General features: G+C 56.0%; 1 protein-coding gene across 1 annotated transcript in view; it reads right to left on the reverse strand.

The window, feature by feature from the left end:
* Positions 1–2,198: 2,198 nt before the first annotated feature.
* TEX264 (testis expressed 264) overlaps positions 2,199–20,477 on the reverse strand; it is a 39,331-nt gene continuing 21,052 nt past the window's right edge. The window contains 2 exon segments of the mRNA XM_017732402.1: positions 2,199–3,031; positions 9,881–10,052. Of these exon segments, the coding sequence (XP_017587891.1) occupies positions 2,718–3,031; positions 9,881–10,052 (486 nt within the window). The 3' untranslated portion in view covers positions 2,199–2,717.

The raw sequence follows: 20,477 nt of genomic DNA on the forward strand, positions 1-20,477 counted from the left end.
TCGCTCCGGCACCGGCTGAGCCGGGCAGGGCACCGCTGGGGCTGGGGCAAAGCCGGGGGCAGATGGCCAGGTGCAGGCAGGGAACGGGCAGGACATGGGCAGGAAAGGCAGGAACGGGCAGGACATGACAGAGAAGGCAGAAAACAGGCAAGACACAGCCAGATCCAGGGAAGGGATGGCCAGACTGAGCCCGAGCATCGGCAGGATGTAAGCAGGACGTGGCCAGGCAAGGCAGGACACAAGCAAGGCACGGTCAGATCCAGGCTGGGCAGGGGCAGGACGCAGCCAGAGCAGGCAGGGCCTGCTCTGCACCGTGGCAGAACTGGCAGGGCACAGCTCAGCACCTGCACCCCTGGCCCCACAGCCCCCAGCTCATTCCCAGCCCAGTGAGAGGGGTCCCAGCCCCAGCTCAAGCTCCACAGCCACAAACTGGTGCCCCAGGGTTTGTTCCCCCCTTGCCTGGCCTGCTCCCCACTCCCCAGGTCCTTGGGAGGAGTCCAGGAGCCCAGCATTACCCCACTGCCCATCTGCATTCCACGCAGCCCCCGGCACTCACCAGCAGCCCAAGCACCAAGCTGGGGAAGGCTTTGGACCATCCAAAAACGGAGGCACTGGTAGGGTTACGTTCCAGATCTCCACCACTTGCCCAAACTCTTTCTAGAGCCATTCGGCTGTCCAGGATCCCACGGCACTGCATCCCCAGAGCTCCGTCACTCAGAGACAGGAACGGGACAGGGGATAACACAGGGGACAGGGGTGCTTCTGGGGCACTGCCCTGAGTAACCACCTCACCACCGTGTGCCTCAGTTTCCCCCCTGCCAGCTGCTGCACTTGCAGGCTGAGGGTTAAGGGCACTGCAGTGAGTCAGACTCACTCTGCTGGGCTCCCTTCCTCCCTGGCAATCCTGGATTGGGGAGGGATAACTCGGAACGTCCGTGGCAAGGTCCCCCCAGGAGTCCTGAGCAGCAGGACCCCAGATCCCCCCTGCCCATCTCCTTTCAAGATTGTTGGAACAGAGTGGGGCACTGGGGAGAGGAGGGTGCCTGGGCTGGGGGACCTCATCACCGCGGGCCGGGGTGGACACGGCTGAGGAGGAGGGGAGATGTCTTGTGCCAAGGGATGCTGGCACAGCCGTGGTCCCGCTTCCCCCCAGCAGAGGGGTGCTGGCTCACACACACCTCGGCACTGGCTGCATCGTCCCGGCTGCTGCTCCAGCGCTGTGGACGGCAGGAGAATGATGGCAAAGCCCCCTGGTCCCCAACTTCCGTGGGGTTAGGGGACAAGCACCGTCAGGATCCGCTGCCTGGCTCCAAGCCCCCGGGAGCCTCAGCCAAGCATAAATATTTCAGGGGGCTTGGCAGTTTTGTAATAACCAGCAACAAAGATAAACACCGGGAAGAGCAATATTTTTCCATGTGGGCTGGAGGAGTTTAATATTTTATCACTCAGAGCACAAAATATTTATGAACAATCTCATGTCAATCACTGGCTGAGGACTAATCATGACCTTTCTAAGCCAGGGAGGACACATTTCCACCACGAAAAGACACTCAGATCTCTCCTGCCCCTGGAACCCCCCCCCCAAGTCCCAGTTTTGGGCTGCCACATTTGACCACCAGGAAACAACCCCTGGGCTCCTGGAGGCACCAAGGACACTCAGCAGGTGCTTTGGCACCTGGCATTGCCCTGTGGCACCATGGCCATGATGTCCAGGCTGCTCCCTTGTCCCAAGCTGAGACACAGGGAACTGGGACCAGCATAGGCAGCCCTCCCTGCCTGCATTCCACAGCAGCAGGATGGATAGATGGGATGTCAGGAAGGCACAGTGCAAGCAGGCTGGTGTCTCCTGCTACAGGAGGAGGCCCAGCAGCAGCCCAAGGACCTGGCTTTATACTGGTTTTACTCTCCACAGGTTCCCAGGAGGAGCAGGGATGCCACCTCCCTCCAGCTCTGCCCAGCTCAGCACGGCAGCCGGGACCCTTCCTTCCCCACTTCCCCCGCAGCTTGCACAAGCTGGGGACAGACCCCGTGCCCTGCTGGGCTGCCCAGGCTGGGAGATAGCCTGAGCAGCAGGGATGTGGAGCCCCTGAGCTCAGTCAAGGGCTGTGGGGACAGCTCCCATCCACAGCCCACTCCCCACCCTGGGGCAGGACAGTGCAGCCGGCCAAAGGACAAGTCAGCAACGCACCAGCCACCACTGAGGAAAAGCATCCACTTTATTACAGACCCCAAAGCACCTGTGGCAGTGCCAGGAGGACCACATTTACACAGGATGTTTCCATTGTTCAGCAAGGGGAAGAGAAGAGAGGAACAAACCCAACCGACCCAACTCACAGCTCTTTGGTGCTAGAAAACGTGGTGGTGCAGCAGAGAGAAGCTGTGGGTGAGAGGGGCACCAGCAGAGACCAGAGGGGACATCTCTGACATCCACCACCATCCCGGGACACCTGAAAGGAATCTGCGACGTGCCTGGACACACACAAATGGCAAATGCATTTCACTGCCCCTCCAGCCTGCACCTACCCTGCACCACAGAAATCCCCCCCACCTCCCAGCACCCCCAAAAACAGTCAAACACCCTTTCTGCAAAGAGGGAGAGCAGGTCCTGAGGGGAATCAGCGACCAAAATCTCTTGGCTGGAGAGGAAGGAGGTGGGAAAGGCAACTGGTTCCCAATAACTCAGACCCCGGTGGGAGGTGAGGCAGCCAGGTCTCTCTTCACTCTTCTCCTCTCTCAGCAGCAATGGGCTCCTTGGTCCACTTGTCTGTGACCTCCTGGTTGCCCGCGTAGCCCACATCAGGCAGCAGGCCCGGGGCTCCCTCCCCGTCCCCGGCGACCTCCAGGTCCAGCTCCTCGAAGGAGGAGCCGCTGGCTCCCGACTCGCTGTAGCTGTGCTCGCTGCGGTTGTCCGCCTCCTCCCGGCCACGGCTTGCTGGGAAGGGCAGCAGGATGGAGGTGGCCACCGAGGTGTCTCTGCTGTCAGTTGTGGCCTCCATGCTGATGGAGCTCGTCTCACTCATGGTGTCAACCCCTGGGAGGAGAGAGAAGGGGAAGGAGTGAATGCTGTGGGAAGAAGGAGGCAATGGGGATGGGGTGCCACAGCCTTCCAAGCCACCAGAAGTCTCAGAGCTATCAGGCCACAGTGGAGACCAGCTCCTACCTCTTGTCACTTCCTATGTCTTTGACACGTGACCAGGCCAACAATCAGCTGAGCTCAAACTGCTCCCCGAAATCAGGAACCCCCAAGTCAGCACAAACAACCACCAGCTTCCAGCCATGCCCTGACCTCCTGGCCGCACCCTGCCCCCACAGCTGCTCTCTGTGCACACACCAAGGACCTGGCAAGCCCCTCCTTAGGGAGAATGCATGCCTGTCTCTGGCATGGCACCAGGAATGAGACAAAGAACAGGAAGGACACTGTGCCGTGAGGGTGATGTGGAGCTGCAGCATTGTTGAAGCACCCAAGGGGATGATGACACAAGGGCAAATCTTCACATGTGCTTCTGTCAGAGGCAGATGTGTATGCCCAGCCTCATGCCAGGGCATCCTGGTGCCTTCAGCACCTAACAGCCTGCTCCTGCTCCTTCTGTGGCTCCCCCCCAGCCAGCAGCTCTGGCAGCAGTGTGAAGATAGGCAGGGCAGCAGCAAAGAGGTCTCGGGATCCCAGAGGATAGGGGGAGCCTTCCCAGTTCACTCTGTGCTTCTCCACATGGCCTGGCTGCCAGCCACATCCCACTTCATGACCAAGACCTCAGAGGCTGCCCATGGCTGCCCAAGTGGACCCCTTGGCCCACCTGCCCCTCCTCAGATCCCTGCCTCATTAGCTCAATCGACAACACAATTAACGAGTTGACAAGGAGAGGAACGTGTCAGACTGAGACCAGCAGCTCAGTGCGGTTGCCAGAGCAACCAGCCAGGAGACAAAACCCTCCTGTTAAACATTAATCATTGTTAATTATGACATCACAGATCCACGTGGTTAATTATGACATCACAGCTCCACATTGTTAATTACAATACGTCAGCAAACAATGGGCAGGCTCTTCCATCCCGGCCCTCCCCGCTCCATCTTCTCCCGGCCTGCCTTGTATCAGTGGGAAGTGAGCGCCAGGCTCTGTCATTTCCCAGCACCTCCACCCGTGCTGGGCTGGATGCCCCTGCTGAGGATCATGCCCCACACCAGGAGGGAAACCAGGAGGAGCCCCACTCAGCAGCAGCACTCCTGGATGACTGGGGCTTGCCGTCAACAGGGCTGGGAAGTGACAGATGGGAGCCTCCCTGTGGTCATCACCATCCAGGATGGGAGAGGAGAGCCCTCTCCTCCACACTGTCTCCTGCTGGTGCAGCTCCATCCTCAGCTGCTGGCAAGGGACTGCCTTGGGCTTCCACAGGCATTTCCAGCCTCCTACAGCTCCTGCAGCCAGGGTGCCCAAGGCTGGGCTGCTTGCTCTCCTCCAGCTGTGTGCCAGCCACTGATCTCCTGAAGGAGACTCACCAATGAGGGAACTTTCCTTCCAAACATCCTTAAATCCTTTTTCTCTGTGCTGTTTTTCTTCCCGGCCTGGGCAGCTGCCAGCAGAACTGCTTGTAAATGGCAGTCCTCTGCCTCCTGAGCAGCATCATCCCACGGTCCTGCCGGCTGAGTGACGGCTGTTCCGAGAGGACCGAGCAGCGGTAGCAGGATGAGGGGTAGCCAGAAAAGATCCACAGACACGCTGCACCCACTGCTTCATCCCACCTGGGTGGCATATTGGCTTCATCCTGGAAAGGAACCTGAGCCTCCACCCTCTCATCTTGGCAACCCTTTTAGCAGCTGGCACGAGCTGAGCCCTCGGCCGCTCCCCAGGCGATGCCAGGTGACCCCTCCCATGGAAAGGAGAAAAGAACCACTGCCCACTAACACGCAGTGCCTTTGCTGCAGCATCAAGGAGCACCTCGACACGGAAACTACATTTACTCTAAGATAAAAAGGATGTTCTGCACGCTGCAGTGAGGCGCTCGCTGAAGGGGACAGCAGCCACTGAGTGGGCAGCAGAAAGGTGGGAGATGCTGTCCCACCTGACAGGAGCTCAGCAGGGCAGTGGGTCAGCAGGGAGCCTCTGGGAAGATGGAGAGCTGTGGGGGATGAAGGGGAGCATGCAGACCCTGAGCCTTGAAGACAACTTAGGGTTTGCAAAGTCTTTAGTGGTGATCTCAAAACAAGAAATAATCTGATTTGGCCAAATTGGTGGCCTGAGGTGACATGGACACGTTCCCACCATGACTTTATGACAGCTCATATCACACATGGTCATCTTGCGTCCCTCTAAGACCTGAGGGGACAGGAATGACACCAAGCCCCCCAAGCAGTGCCCTGCCTGCTCAGGCACCCCTCCCCTGACATGCCAGGGAATGTTTCAGCTCCGAAGCTGTCATGTAACTCCATGACACAAAGCAAAGAAGCTCCTGAGGAGAGGAGCAGCAGCTAAGGAAGAAGACAGGGATGAAGCTGACCTACACGCTGCTCCAAGCCACCACTGCGGGAAAGCACTGCTGTCCTCACTCTCATAGCCACCTTCCTCTCCCTTGCTCCAAGGGCAACAATAAATTGAGTCCTGTTTCCCTTCAGCCAGGCACTTTGTCACTGCTCTGTCACCTCTGATCATGTTCGAGCAGCCTCAGCTGGCAAATTTGCCCATTTCAGCAGCCTCTCTCTCCTCTGCACAGCCAAAGGCTGGCTCTGGCATGGCCACTCAGCCTGGCCAGGATAAATGTCTGGGGTGGGCAGAGCTGCTGCTGCCAGGGACCCTGCGTGCTCAGCTCTGACAGGGGAATGTGGCTGTCCTAACACAGCCCAAGGAGGCCAGGAAGGCAGTGCAAGGGGCTCCAAGAGGACGACCAAAGCCCCGTGGGAGGGCAAGCAGGGATTCAGCTCTCATCTCCCAGGCACAGCCTTCCAGCAGCTGTTACACTCACTTGTCCATCCTTCCCCACACACCCATGAACCACTGCCCATTCCTTGCATCCATCTTCCCAAGGCTGGTCCTTACACCAGGAACCAGTCTAACACCCTGATCCAGCATGGCTTTTCCCTCTGGAACATACCGAGGTAGCAGCCATCCTGTTGAAACTCCCCCTTGACCTTGCTTCCCCAAGGACAGTACAGCCATCCCACTGCACCTTCACTCAGTAGGAACATGGAACCCAGAAGTTTTCATCCGGGAAACAGAGGCACAGTCGGGGGTGAAGCCATGCCAGGGTGCTGAGGAGTCCCCCAAAGGCCAGGGCCTCCTAGGAAGAAGGGATATCAAGCAGTCAGCTCCAAGAGACCAGCCAGGGATGGGTGCAACGGGAACCACTGACCCCACACTGCCAGTGGTGGGGAGCTGGCTCCCCCAGACAGTTCAGCCCTGTGCCATACCAGGTACTGGCATTCCCAAATCCAGAATTAGGGAGGGCTCTCCTCCTGCCTCGCTCACACTGATGCCTCAGCAGAGCTCCACTCCTGGTGCTCCTGGGCCCTTTCCTTCCCCTTGTTCCATCAAATATTCATCACCTCTAAATACAGTGTGCTGCCAGGGGGCACAGCTCCTCTGTCATTGCTGAAGCTCACACACAAGCCATCAGGAGAGGGGCTGAGGCCCTTCCCAGGATGTAGAGGCAGGCAGGAACAGGCAGGGCTGTTTGGAGGATGGAAGCAAGCACAGATAAGGCAGAACACACCAGGAAAGCTGCCCCTCTGTGGCACTGGGGCTCAGCGCGTGGTGCCATCAGTTGTACCTGAATGCTGTGGGACAGACTCTGCTGCAGGAAAATGAGCACCTGAGATTCTGGGCAGAGCCACGTGCTCGGGAACCATCTGTGTTCATGCCAGCGAGGCTGCTTTTGTTTGCTTTCACCTTCCACGCGCAGCAGCGGGGTCACGCTGCAGAGCACGCTGCCGGGAGGGGGCCGGGAGTGAGGGCCCGCTGAGCGCCGCGCCGATGCCAAAGCCCCAGAAAACAATTAAGTACAAAACAACTAATTGTGATTGACACTGGCCCCCTGGAGACCCATCAGCCGCCTTCCTAAAATGCTTCCTGTCTTTCCCACGACCCTGACGATGGCGAAGAAGGGATGGAATCGGTGCAGAGGCAGCCACAGCCCCTGGCCCCTTCCTTGTGTGTTGAGCGTGTCCATCCTCAGCAGAGCTGCAGCAGAAGGCAGAGACCCTGGAGCATGTCCCACAGCCTTTGTGGCCACTGGCTTCGCTCGCAGCCACAGGCACCCCGCACTTCACAGGGTAAGCTCAAGAGCAAGGACAGCAGATGACAGCCTAAATGGAGAGATGTGCTCCAAGGTCAGGAGGCTCGAGAAAACAAATCCAAGCTTTTCTTACACTTCCAAGTCGCTCGGTACCGTCTGGCACCAGCCACAACGACAGGTGAGGAGAAATGGCAACACCTTCCACTTGGAACTTCTCAAGTCTTTAACTCAAGGAAAGCATAATCCAGCTGCTGGTGGGGAGTTTCATGAGCTGTGATCAACCAGTGCTGTGTTCACACAGAGCGTTAACTCAACACGATGCCCGCTCTGAAATCACACTCTATGCTCTTATCTCAGTATTTTGGGAGGGGGAAAGAGGGGGCTTCTTCTGCTGCCACATCAGGACTGACACCCCAAACCTTCTGTACACAGAGCATCCTCAGCTGCCTTTGGGAGAGGAAATGGGGCTCAGCACCTTCCCAGTCCACTCACCTATTGAGGCAACAGAGTATCAAAGCCCTACACCTGGATTTGTGCAGCTCAGGCACAGGCAGAGGAGCTGACAACCACCATCAGGGACCACCACCCTCCCCACTCTCCCAGGAGCACTGTCTGAACCTCCATCAGGGCAGGACCACTTGAAACATCCCCTCAAAGCTGAGAAGGATCAAGAAATAACCCAAATCCATGCAACTGGGGTTGAGGGGGGATCACGCTGACAGACAGATGGGGACATTGCTGTGCCCATCCTCCAGTCAGCAGAGGAAAGCTTGAAAACTGTCAGACATCCTGGGATCTCCTGGGTCATCAAGATCTCATGTCCATCATGCCCATTGAAGGGGCTGTGACTAACTGGAGCTTGCTTCTTGAGGGACTGCCTAGGGAAGAAGGATAAAAAGATGGGAAAAGAGGTTTCTCTTTCTCCAACTCAAAGGTGATTGCACAGATCCCAGCACACAAAACCATTGGGAACGGAGGACCAGTCTCATTCCATAAGGTGGAATCTTCTTGGGACCACCAAAGCCCTCAGGCAGGAGCTGCGCAAGCCACCCAGAGGCTTGCCACATCCTCAGCCCACTCCAACAGCCAGAGCAAGGATGTGACACCTCATCAGATGTGGTTCTGCCACTGTGCCCAGCAGTGACAATCACAGTGCAACATCCAAGCCCAACTCTTTAGTCTTGCAGGCAGGGCCAACCTCACAGTTATTATTATTTTAAGTCGGGTTTATGCAGACTCAGCAGATGGCACTGCATCAGATTGTGCTGACAAAAGCTCATCTACGTGCCTGGAAGGGGAGGGGTGGTGGAGGAGCTGGCCCAGAGCTGTTGCAGGGGAGCCCGGCCCAGGGTGAGAAAGTCCAACGTCATTTGCTTTCTAAAACTGGGAAGACCTTCCTAGCCCTTCTTCCAGCAGGGCAGGGGAGTCCCCCACTGCAGGCATGCTGGCAGGGGCGTCCCAGGGAAAGCACCGAGACAGCTCGGGCACAGGGCAGTGGCTGCTCCAAGCATCCCTGGCTGTGCTGCGGGATCATGCACCCCCTGAGCAGGGCAGAAAGGAGCACACGCAGCTACTGAAGACACCACCCCAAACTGCTTTTGCTTCCATGGATCCTGCCATCCCTCTCCAAAACCAAGGGGCGACCACGGGAAGATGTCAGAGCGAGGGGGCTTTGGGGCACCTCTGGCCAAGCCGGGCTGGTGCCCCCCAGCAGCCACCCTGACACAAGGCAGACAGAGAGGAGAAGAGCTGAGTGAGCACCGTGCAAACACGGGACCTGGAAGTGCTGGGAAACAGCTCCAGTTAGACTCTTCACTGCAGTGCTAAATGGACAGAGCTCCCAGAAAGCAATTCCCAGGCTTGCTTTTATGCGATTAAGAATTAAAGCGACCCAAACCTGAAGATGTGTTAAAGCAAATGACCCAACTGCCCGGGAGGCGAGCACAGCCCTCATGGTTTTTTCATGCCCATTACACAAGCGTGGGCAACCTGTGGGGCAGGGGGAGGCAGTTGCCCCTGCCAGCAGCTGGCTGTGATGTGCTGTCCAGTGCCCAGGAATGCTTGGATAGCCAGCTCCCACATCTCGCAGGCATGGGAGCATGTGGGCTGGTGAAGGCAACTAGCATTTTGGGTTACTATAGCACTGCTGTTCTGCGCCTACAGCCATTGTGGTCCCTTCCTGTATGAATATATTCAGGCTCCAACAAATCTTGCTGAGCAGATGCTCTCAGGCAACTCCACCACCAGCTACAGCAACCTGGTATTTAAGCTCTTTGCAATCCCAGTATGTAACAGATGAAGATGAGATCAAGGAAGATGTATATGACAAAGAGAAAAACAAGGCCAGCTGCAACTAAAAGCTGTGAGATCCAGCTCTGCACTGACAACAGTGGGCCAGTGGCAGCTTGGCCCTTGTACCAAAACTGCAAGGGTTCCTGGGTGCTCCCTGAGGCATGGCATGGCATCTCAGGGACAAGACCCTTGGGGATCAGCCCAGGGCGAGAGGAAGAGGTGTGCTGAGACTCAGTGGCTGGCCACCGGGGGGCCACAGGCCAGTCTCTGTCTGCTCAGGCAGCAGGACTGGGGACACCAGGACCCCACTTCTGTGAGGGCTGACGCCAATCCAAGATGGAGCCTGTGCACAAGCCACGGATACCTGTGATGTCTGTCTGGGCATCCTCGGCCACAGCTGCAGCAGCCCTGCTCTTCCTCTCCAGTTCTTTCATTTCAGGCACGTAGAAGTCCCCTTGGCGGGCGAGGGGACACACGAAGTAGATGCGGTCCTGCTTGTAGATCTCGATCCGGGGGTGGGCACACAGCTTCCTCTCCTGGAAGACACAAAGTAGCCATGGGCAGGGATGTGCCCTCGCCCCCCGTCCCAGCAGCCCCCCACCACATTGACCTTCCCACCCGGCCAGGTCAGACTGGCCCTCTTTGCCCACAGGCATGGAGGCCTAGTGAGGAGCAGAGGGTCCCAAAAATCACTGTGCTGATTTCCCTGCCACACCAGCCCCACATTCCAGGGCAGGCAGGTTTGGCCCTGGGGGTAAGCAGCCAGTTGGCTCCAGGAGGAGATGCTGAATACCCCCCCAGCTCAGCCTTGGTTTTGATGTGCTCATTTTGGGCTGGAGCGAGGGGCTTTGGGGACCCAGGCAGCTGCTTCACACAGACCTGCCAGATCTCTGGTTCCTCCTGGCAGCACAGCCCCACGAGCAGCACGGCCCCACGAGCAGGCGTAGCACTTCTCTGATAATTAATATAATCCAGAGCCGACAGCTCAAGCAGCTCCTTTCAGAACGTGAGGGCAGGGGGAGTGGGAGATGCATCCCTGGCATTTCAGACAAGTCCCACTGCTCCTTTTCCTCACCCCATCTCCCCCTGGCAGTGCTCTTCAAGACCTCAGACCCCCAGCCTGTCAGGGACCCAGGACAGGGGCATGTCCCCCGGGCCGTGCAGCCCACGCTGAGCCGGGGCTGTGGGGACTCTCGGGGTGCCGAGGCCGGGCCGAGGAGCAGCTGGACCCCTCTTGCCACCCCCTCCTCACCCCCCCGCCCCCCAGCTGCTCGTTGGCAGAGGGGGCGGCTGATTACAAGCCGGGTGAGAAAGGAGAGTGTCTCTTCAGCGGGTTTTCTTTTTCTTTCTTTCCCCTTTGCAAATCACTGACAGCTTTTATTTAACCCTGCAACCACCTTGATTATCTTCCTCCTTCTTCTCCTCCTCCTCCTTCTTCTCCTCCTCCTCCTCCTCCTCCTCCTCCCTGCCCCACAGATTCTCTTCCTCCTTCTTGCCCTGATTATCCTCTTCTTCTTCCCTAACCCAGTGATCTTCCTCCCTGCCTCAGCTATTCTCCTCTGTCATGGCCTGCTGTTGTGGCTTGTTTGCACATTCTCCAGCAGGGTCCCCATCCTTCTGGGGCTCTCTGTAGCCAGAGCTGGCCCCACACCAAGAATGAGCTCTAAGGACACATCAATCATGACCTTACAAAAGCCTGACCCCCTTCTGCCCTGGGGATGGACTAACGTGATTTAAGAATCATTTATTTCCCAGACAAATGCTTGCACCAGGCAGGATCCACAACAGACGTGAGCCAACAGTGACCCTCTCCCCTGGCAGTTGGACCACCTGGAGAGCCACCTCCATGCTGCCAGGATGCTGCACAAGAAATACAGGCAGAAATCCCAGATGAGCAGTTTTTGGGTCCATTTTCCCGGGAAAACTTGCAGCATCTGGCAATGCAGAGGCCCAGTTTGCAGAGACATGACCCCAGCAGAAGCTTCACCTATCCCATCCCAATTCCTTCCAGCCTGGCTTTCAGCAGTCCCTCCTCCAGCCGAGGAGGAACCACATTCCCTATCCCAGTGCTGCAGGGACACGCAGGGACGCAGGCGGGCTTCCGAGGCGCTTGGAGTTTGGAGTTCCCACTCGCAGGCAGGTGAAACACTGAGGCCTGCAGATCAAAACTGTATTAAATAAAAACAAGCTGGGTTGTTTTTAGCAGCAGAGCAGAGGCGGCTCATATCACTCCTGCTTTTTCAGCAACAACGCAGACAAGAGCCCGCCCCGCCGCTCTGCCCCTTGCTCTACCAACCACCAGCCCATCCGCCAACCTCCAGCTCGGCTCCTTATTTTAGGTTACTGCAACACACAGCAGAGATGGGTATCTCCAGGATTTGCAGGGTTTTTTTGGATAAATCCAGCTGGCCCTCCACCACTTCATGAAGACAAGGACAACTCAAAGGATCTTAGAGCAAAGAGACCTTCATTAACTTCCTGTGAGGTCTCCGACCAGTCTAAATCCTCAGGGCTCCAGTCTGGTCTCCAAGACATCCCAAGCTGACTTTCCAAAGCCCATCCTGAGGTTCCAAAAGAGTGGATCTGGGACGTGCCCTCTCCCTACAATCTACTCCAGGCTGCTACAACTTCCAATTACACAGACATAGTAGTGACATCCCCAAAACACAAACAACACCCCCTTCACCCATACAAAATGTGGGAATCTTGTCTTTTTAAGGAATAAAAATGCACACCTGAGTGAAGAGCAGGACTGGCTCTTGAGCCAAATGCTGCTTCACAGTCAAGATTATCCTGTAAGAGAGACAAGGATGTTCCACCCTGCCAGGGTGGGAAGCAGCTCTGTGTCCCTGAAGCCAGAAGTGCCTAGGTGTCCAGCAGCCAAAGCCCATGGCTGGGGACCAGGTCGGTGGGACCACGCTGAAGTAGCTGGACACTCACTGTCAATACCCTCATTAGGGACAGCTACAGTACTTGATTTCTTCTCAATTCATCCAGGATTTTTCCCAAGATGAAACGGAGGGAAACCAGAACCTGGGGGTGCTAATTTATGTCTATACAAATTAAGCTGGAAGCCAGGCTTGTGAGCTGGCCTCTGCTTCTGCGCTTCTTCCCAGAGACACCCAGCCTCTGGCAGGGCTGCTGCAGAGCTCAGCAGTGGCAGGTGGGCTCAGGACAGGACAATATCCCCAAGAAGGAGCAAGGAGGTTGCAGCTGGGAATGCTGTCCCATCCAGCCTGGGACAAAGGGATGAGGCTGCATAAAGCTTGAGAAATGGGCAGAGGCAATGAGGTGGAGAGCCATGACAACAGAAATGGATAAGGGGATCATCCAAAGGGGGTGGGAGATCAGCACTGTGATCATACCAAAGCAGATTAGGAAGCAAGCAGAGGCCAGGCAAGAATAGTGCAGCAAAAAGCAACCAAGAGGCTGGTGACACAGTGAATTTGGGATTATCCCAGTGGAGAGGAACACTGCAATGAAAAGAAACAACCCAGAGAGACTGGAGAGCGGAGTCCAAAGGCAAAGGCGTGGGAAGAGAGCAAATAAGCAAAGGCTCAACAACATGGCAAAACAACAGAGAGGCTCAACAGGCAGTGCTGCACTGCCACTGAGGAGGGAGCCCCCGGCTGGCTGTGCCGCCAAGCCAACAGATGGAGCAGCAAGGGGAACGTGGAGTGTGCAAGGCAGAGCCCTCCAGTCAAATCCAATGCAGTCTCACACAGGCGGAGGAGCTCAGCGAGAGGTGAACAGTGGGACACTGTCAGTGTCAGGCTGCTGGCTGTGACAACAGGACCAGTAAGTGGGGCAGGGAAGGGGACTCGTCCCTTTGCAAGGTCGTGCAGTGCCACCTCCCTCCTCAGCCTCCACCAGGAGCTCTCCCTTCCTATGGCCAGCAAACATGGGGGCAGCAGTGCAGCGTGCAGGGCTGATTTCTATCCAGGAGCCTCCTCTGGGCACCTGAAACAGAGGATTCATTGCACATAATCCACACAGCCCATCGAGACACACAAATGCATCCAGAGTCCCCAAGTTCAGTCCCGACAGGAACAGCAGCTCCAGCACACTCCTGCTACATTAGACCCACTGCTTCCCATGAAGCCAACTCCTTCTCAGCCCATCTGAGGAACGTGGTGGGCTGCTTCTCACCACCTTCTTGGGAGCAAGGCATTATGTAAGGGAAGACTCTTGCACTCCTCTTTCCCAGATGGAACAGCACCTCGCCCAGTCTTTAACCTCGGGTTCCAAATCCCTTACCACCACGTAGTGACTGCAGGATTTCCTCCAGGTTGCTCTCATCCTAGAGAGGAATGGAGCATCCCCTTGCCTTGTGCATCAGAAAGGACAACAGGATTATGCAACAACCAGCATTTCAGGAGACCTTCCCCAGCAGCAGGAGATGCCACCTACTTGTCAGCACAAATTCCCCTCTCCCTACTTGTCCGTAAGGTCACAATGTCTGTCTATGATATGGCTTGGGCACAGCCTCCCAGGAGGAAGATGCCCCCACTTTCCTGGGTGAGCACAAGAGCAGTCCCAGGGCTACAGAGGACATGACAAAGTGTCTGAGACATGACCTGCAGTCATTAAAATCCCAGCAGAATTGTGCAAAGGCAGAAGGAGGTGGCAGGGGGCTCATGTCCCTCACCATGGCCCTCAGCACCTGCTGGGAAGCAGAAGGTGAGCTGGGATGCTGCAGGGACTGGCTTTGTCACTCTGTCAGGTTCATCTGCTCAGGAATTCAAATGTCACCAAGTGGATCTGCTTCATCTCCCACTGCTGCAAGAATTCACCTTGTTAGGAGACCACAAATGAGCCTTGTGGATGCTCTCTGGATCCTCACCATGCACGGGCATGCTGGCAATCAGGCTCCAGCTGAACCCAGAACACTTCTAGGGTCGCCAGGAAGGCAGTGCGGAGGCAGCTGCTGTCCTCACCCCACTTCACCCCACAAGCTCCCTGTCACCCTTGACTCCTTACTGGGACCTCCTGGCATGGCTCACAAGGTGATGGTTAAGCCACACCAGCCCGCTGAGTCCCTACTTCAGGACTGACACTGTAGGAGCAGCTGGGCAGAGGTTTTTCATGCCACCACCAAGCTTCCTGCTGGAGCAGAGCTGGAAGCTGAGCTGTTCATGCTGCCCAGCAGCTCCTGGCTCCACTGCAGAGATGTCCACTTTGTACTCCAGCCACCTGTGTGCCACAGGAACAGAGCCATTGCTTGTGCCCATCCCTACCAGCACACCATCTGCCTGCAACACGTGAAAAACGTGCCTGTAAATCCCATCCAGCCCTGGAAAAGTCACAGGGAGCAAGCAACTGGTCACCCAATAGATGCAAACCCTCTTCTCCCTTAGGGGAATCAGGCAGCCCTGAGTTGCCCTCCCCACCACCAGCCAGGGATGAACCCTCCAGGGATCTGCCTGTGGGCACAGCCGAAAAGCTGGGACAGGCTGGAGCCACTGGGAAAGCCAACAGTGCAGGGTCCAGCCTAAGCATCGACTGCTCTCTGCACAGTGCCAATTGAGAGAACAACTTCCCAGAGGGGCCAATGGACATGTGGCCCAAGTCTGGCCAGCAGGGCCCAGACTCAAGGAGAAGCTGTGGGTTGTTAACAGGGATTGTCTCGACATCAGTTTGGCACAATGTGCCTGCAGCTGCCGCTCACCCCTGCTCTTACTGTGACAGGATGTGCTGCTGCCATCGCAGGGATGCCAAAGGGTGTCAGGCACATGGAGCTGGCTCCATCCACATCCTGCTGTGACGCTGGACCAACGCCAACGACATGAGGAGTTTTTCCATAGGCAGTTGGGGTCAGTCCCTTCCATTTATTATGCTGCCACACCTGAAGAAGGAATAGATGGAGGGTGCGAACGCAGAGGGGACTTGTGACCATCACTGGGGATTGCTGCCTCTGGGGGGGGCTCACCAGCATCTCCCCAGCCAGCCAGGGCATCACCACAGCCTCACGGCCAAGAGCCTGGGGCTGCTCTGGGTAGTGCCAGCAAGTCAGCTGGCACCTGGCACAGTGCGGGAAGACCTCCGGGCGACCCACCAGCCCTGTCCTCACATGCCAGCAACTCCTGCCTGCTCAGACAACACAACTCCCCCACATCTTCCTTCCAGCTGGAGGCATCCGTCCTCTCCATCTCTCAATGATGGGGTCGGACGCTTCAGTCCCAGGGATTTTAAAGGAACAACAAAACTGCGGGGAGCTGAACGGCCCTAAATCGGTTGCTAAAATTAAAAGCTGAAACTGAGCCACCAGCTAGGACTGGGGGGAGCATGCTGTGTGCTACATCCTCCTCGCTTCCTCACACACTCCACGCTCGGTGTGTCATCCCCACTTATCTTAGAACACGGGCGCTAGGTAGTCCTCAGAGGCTTTGCAATTCAGTTTGCACAGCACCCAGCGCCCTTCAGCATTCTCCCAGTTCAGCCACGAGACAGACTCCTTGCTGGGCCACCCCTCTGTCCCCGGCTCAGACTGGGAATGTCCTTGTTTCCATTCCTCTTTGCTCAGACAGCAGCTTGAGGTTAAACACCACTTCAAATCACCCATCTGAGCTGATAAAAGCAAAAAAAAAAGAGGCAGCCCTTCCTCCCAGGGCCAAGCATCTCCTGGGCTGCACTAGAAGTGGCGTGGACAGCAGCCTGAGGGCAATGTTGCCCCTCAGCTCTGCTCTTGTAAGACCCCACCTGAAATATTGCCTCCAGCTATGGAGTCCCCAGCATGAGACAGTCATGGACATGTCAGAGTAGATCCAGAGACCACAGAAACAGTCCAAGGGCTGGAACAACTCTGCTACGGAGACAGGCTGAGAAAGTTAGGGTTATCCAGCCTGGAGAGGAGAAGGCTTTGAGGAGCCCTAAAGTGTGCTTATAAGAGATGGAGACTTTACCAGGGCTTGTAGTGACAGGGCAAGGGACAGTGGTTTTAAAGCAAAAGCCAGAAGGTTAGATTGGACATATGGAACAAATACCTTGTCCTGAAGGTCGTTAGGCACTGGAACATGCCGCCCAGAGAAGCTCTGGATGTCCCATCACTGGACATAGCCAGGTGTTCAAGGTCAGGCTGCATGGGGCTTTAAGCACCCTGCTCTAGTGAAAGATGTCCCTGCCCACAGCAGGGGGGCTGGACTGCATGGCCTTTAAAGGCCCCCTCCAAACCGAGCCCTGATTCTGGTCCTCCCTGCTAAGCCACAGCCTAACAATGGGAGACAGGGATGAAGCCTGGGTTCCCAGGGCTGCCCAATGAGGGGCAGAAGTCAGCCAGAGGCTGGGGAAGAGCCATCAGCCCAAGAGACAGCTGGGCAGAAGGGAAGACAGATTGCTGGAGGGAGAGGCAGGCAGACATGCTTTACACCAGTAATACCTCAAGCATCAAGGAAAGCCCAACAGCTCAGCTTGCAGCTCCAGCAGGGTGCACATGGAGCCGGGCAGGCCCAGCCTTCCAGGGCGACAGCACCCGGAGCCAGCTCCAGCACACGGCACAGCCACCAGCACTGGGCTGCCAAGGGCTGTGGAACAGCTGCTGCTTCCCAGGCTGGAGAAACTCACATTTCAGAGGTGGTAAGACTGCTCCCACGCACGTGCACTTTACTTTCAAATCCTCTGGGGTGCGAGGTGTTTCAGAAACAGAAGGTGATATTATTGCAATCAAGAAAAGGCTGTTTCCGTCAGCCAGCGGGAAAAACGAGTGGCACCACCAGCACTACGGCAGCGGAAAGCAAAGTCTCGCCAAAGGATAACAAATCCTCCAGGTAGCAGAATACTGAGCCTGGCAATTAGCACCTCCAACATCATCAGCATCCCTGCCTGCCCTCGGCTCACTTCCCCTTCCCACGGCAGGCCCCCGTGCTGCCTGCAACCAGGACACACCGCCCTGCTGACGTGGCAGTGCCATGGCTTCAGGACAGACAGGAGAAAACCACCCCCGAGATCCTCTCCGCAGCAGTGAGAGGGAGTGGGAGTGCGTTTGGACCGTGGGAGCCGTGAAACACCGGGCTTGATAGGTGGGAGAGTTTTTCATTTTCACCTCAGCGAAGGCAGCCCGCCATGCAATTTACACCTTGCCCGCCCGCGCTTCCCGGGCCGAATCACCCAGCTGCTCCCATGGCTCCTCTGGAGCAGAGCGCCCTGAGAGAGCTGGCAGGGACCAGGCACAGGCTCCCACGTCATGGCTGGCAGCTGCTGTCAGAGTCATGAACACTTTTCTCCTCCCTGGGATGGAGATTCCATCCTGTCCTCCAGCAAAAGGGAATAAGCTCCAGCCCTTCCTCGCTGCAGGCCCTGACACACTCTTGGACTTTCTCCTCTTTCAGCACCCACTTGAGCTGCAAGAGAAATCCTCCAGCACACAAAGGAGCATCCATCAGCTTCAGATACGAACCAGGTAGCAAGTCCCAGCGAGATAAAACCTTTCAGAAAGGAGCTGCAGGGGGCAGTCAGAGCCCCCAGCATGGGGGTAGGACAAGCCTGACAAAACTGCCAGCCTAGACATGCTCAGGTACATTAAGTCCATGTGCTTCCAGGGATGTATCATACTGCCCCCAACTACGGGAATGTCACCTGCAGAATAAAGAGCAGATGGTGCAAACAAACACAATTCATGGGGCTTGGGTCCCCCCTGGTGTTACAGTTATTTGGCAGTAATTAGTCCTGGAACAGAGAGTTTCAGAAGTAAAGGAAACTTTTGCATTAAAAAAGATTAATTTTCCTAAAGACTCAGTGCTTTCCACTCCCAAGTTCTGCCTTGCTCCTGTATCCACCATGGATAAGCAAAGCCAGCTGGGGAGATGGTACTCACCAGCTTCCCAGAGCTCCACTATATGTTCTCATACTCTGCCTCCTACCCGACCCCACCACATCCCATTTTCTTCTCCTCCTTCCCCATCACAACCACACATGAGTTCCCTGAAGGGGACTTTGGTTTTAACCATTCTGAAAGCTCAAACACCGGATTTGCATCATAAAACAAGAAATCTGTGTAAATCTACATAATCTCTCCTCTCCTGAGGAATCAGTCCTAGGTTCCTGTCCCAGTTCATAGGAACTCCACACAGTGGGAGCACACAGGTCAACAGCTGCACACGAAAGGAGGCAGATGAGACTGTGGCAGAGGAGGACCACAGCTGGAGAGGGCTGCCTCTGCTGCAGAGAGCAGATCTCCAGGGACCAACGCTCTCCTCCCAGCCCTCACAGGCTGCTTCTTCAGCATTAATCACAATGCTGAAGGGGTTGATGCAATGATCTCTGCCATCACGGATGACTGGAACAATGCTAAATCGCTTTGCCTGCTCTGTTGCCTTGGCAAGGCTGCCAGGAGCAGCAGCTGTGGCAATTTCTCTGTCTCCTGTCAAGGCAGGGCCTTTCAGGAAAGGGATCATCATCCAAGATCATCTCCTGTTGTCTTGCCTCAGCGAGGCAGCCCACTGCACTGCAGCCTCCCACCCTACATGGGACACCACACAGGTAAAAAGAGCCTCTTTAAAACTTGTGTCTTTGTCATGTTGCTCACAGGGAGAGTAAGCCCTAACCTAGAGTGACCTGCTCTGCCCTGCCACAAGACTTGTGGTGACAGATCTTCCATGGATAACTTGGAGATCTCCTCATCCAGGTGGACATTCCCAACCCACCTTGATGGCTTTTTCTCTTGGGCCACCATTCACTTGAGTACTTGCCCTTCTGCAACAGGAACGTCCAGACAAGCTGTAAGCTTGTGGTTCACAGCCTTCTCACACATGTCCTCACCCACAATGAGTCCTGTCATGAAATCCTCTTGCAGAGAAGTCAAAGCAACAGAAATGGAGCAGGAGCAGCAGTGCCTGGTGCCCACAGCACATGGGGGCTCTCAGTCTCCTGAGCCAAGGTCTGAACTGCCCCTTCCAAACCTCAACCCTTTCCTTTTGCTCTATGGATTGCAGGCATCTCTAGTTGTTCTTCCACAGCCTGTCAGTCACCAGGACAAACTCAGGACATGTGTCACATTAATGGCCCCAGGAGGAAAATGGAGGAGTAGAATAAATACCCTCCCCGTCCCTTCCTACCTCCTTGAACAACCTTGTCTTTCTGCAACGCCCCCAGTTCCCAGGCTTCATGGAATATATTTCACGATGAGCTAAGCTCAGCCTCACACCATCCCTTCACAGCTGAGAAAGCCAAAAAGGGAAGCTGAAGAACCTAACCTTGCTGAACTTGCACAGATAAAGCCACCAGCAGCCCAGGGCAAAGCCGCGATGCAACCGCCTGATTCCCAGACAAAATAGTCCTTCCCTTCCCACCCACAGGGACTTACTGTCAGGCTTATTGGCCTCATTTGGAAGGCAAGGAAGATCCAAAGAGGAAGATCAAGTGGGTTTCAGCCTGGTTTGCTGAGGAGGAATAGGGAAGATGATCACGACATCCATAAGCACATCTCAAATAAAACACGTTGGCAAATCTGATGTCAGAAAGCAAGTTTCCAGGACAGGAGGATCTTTCAAGCTATCAGCTAAGTGCAGCCAACAGTGGAGAAAGATTGTTTGAGCTCCTGCTCAGGGAAACCCTGAGCTCAGGCTTGACTTGGGTGACAGGGATCCCAACCAGGCTCTCTGCTGTAGGACAGACACCCCTGAGCCACTGGTCACCTTTGCTCACTGCTCCTCCTGCTCCTTCTTCCCTTGCCCCAGGGACAGATATCCCCATGTTTTAAAAGCAAGCCAGGGTCCGGGACAAGTTCCTTCCTGAATGTTTATAAAAGAACAAGAGGCATTTCCCCACGGGCCTCCAGAAAGCCAGCTTCAAACCCCGACATGCAAGAGCTTGCATCTCTCTCCCCCAAAAAGCTGACAAAGGGCAAAGAGCCAACCTCACCCTACGGGATGACAATTCCCCCCGGTGAGCTCGGCTAATGAAACCCCTGGAGCTCGCAGCCACCGCAGCCGCCAGCGGTAACGACTCGCCCGCGGAAATCCCAGCGC

The sequence above is a fragment of the Corvus brachyrhynchos genome, unplaced genomic scaffold (genome assembly GCF_000691975.1).
Source record: "Corvus brachyrhynchos isolate BGI_N302 unplaced genomic scaffold, ASM69197v1 scaffold4, whole genome shotgun sequence".
NCBI lineage: Eukaryota > Metazoa > Chordata > Aves > Passeriformes > Corvidae > Corvus > Corvus brachyrhynchos.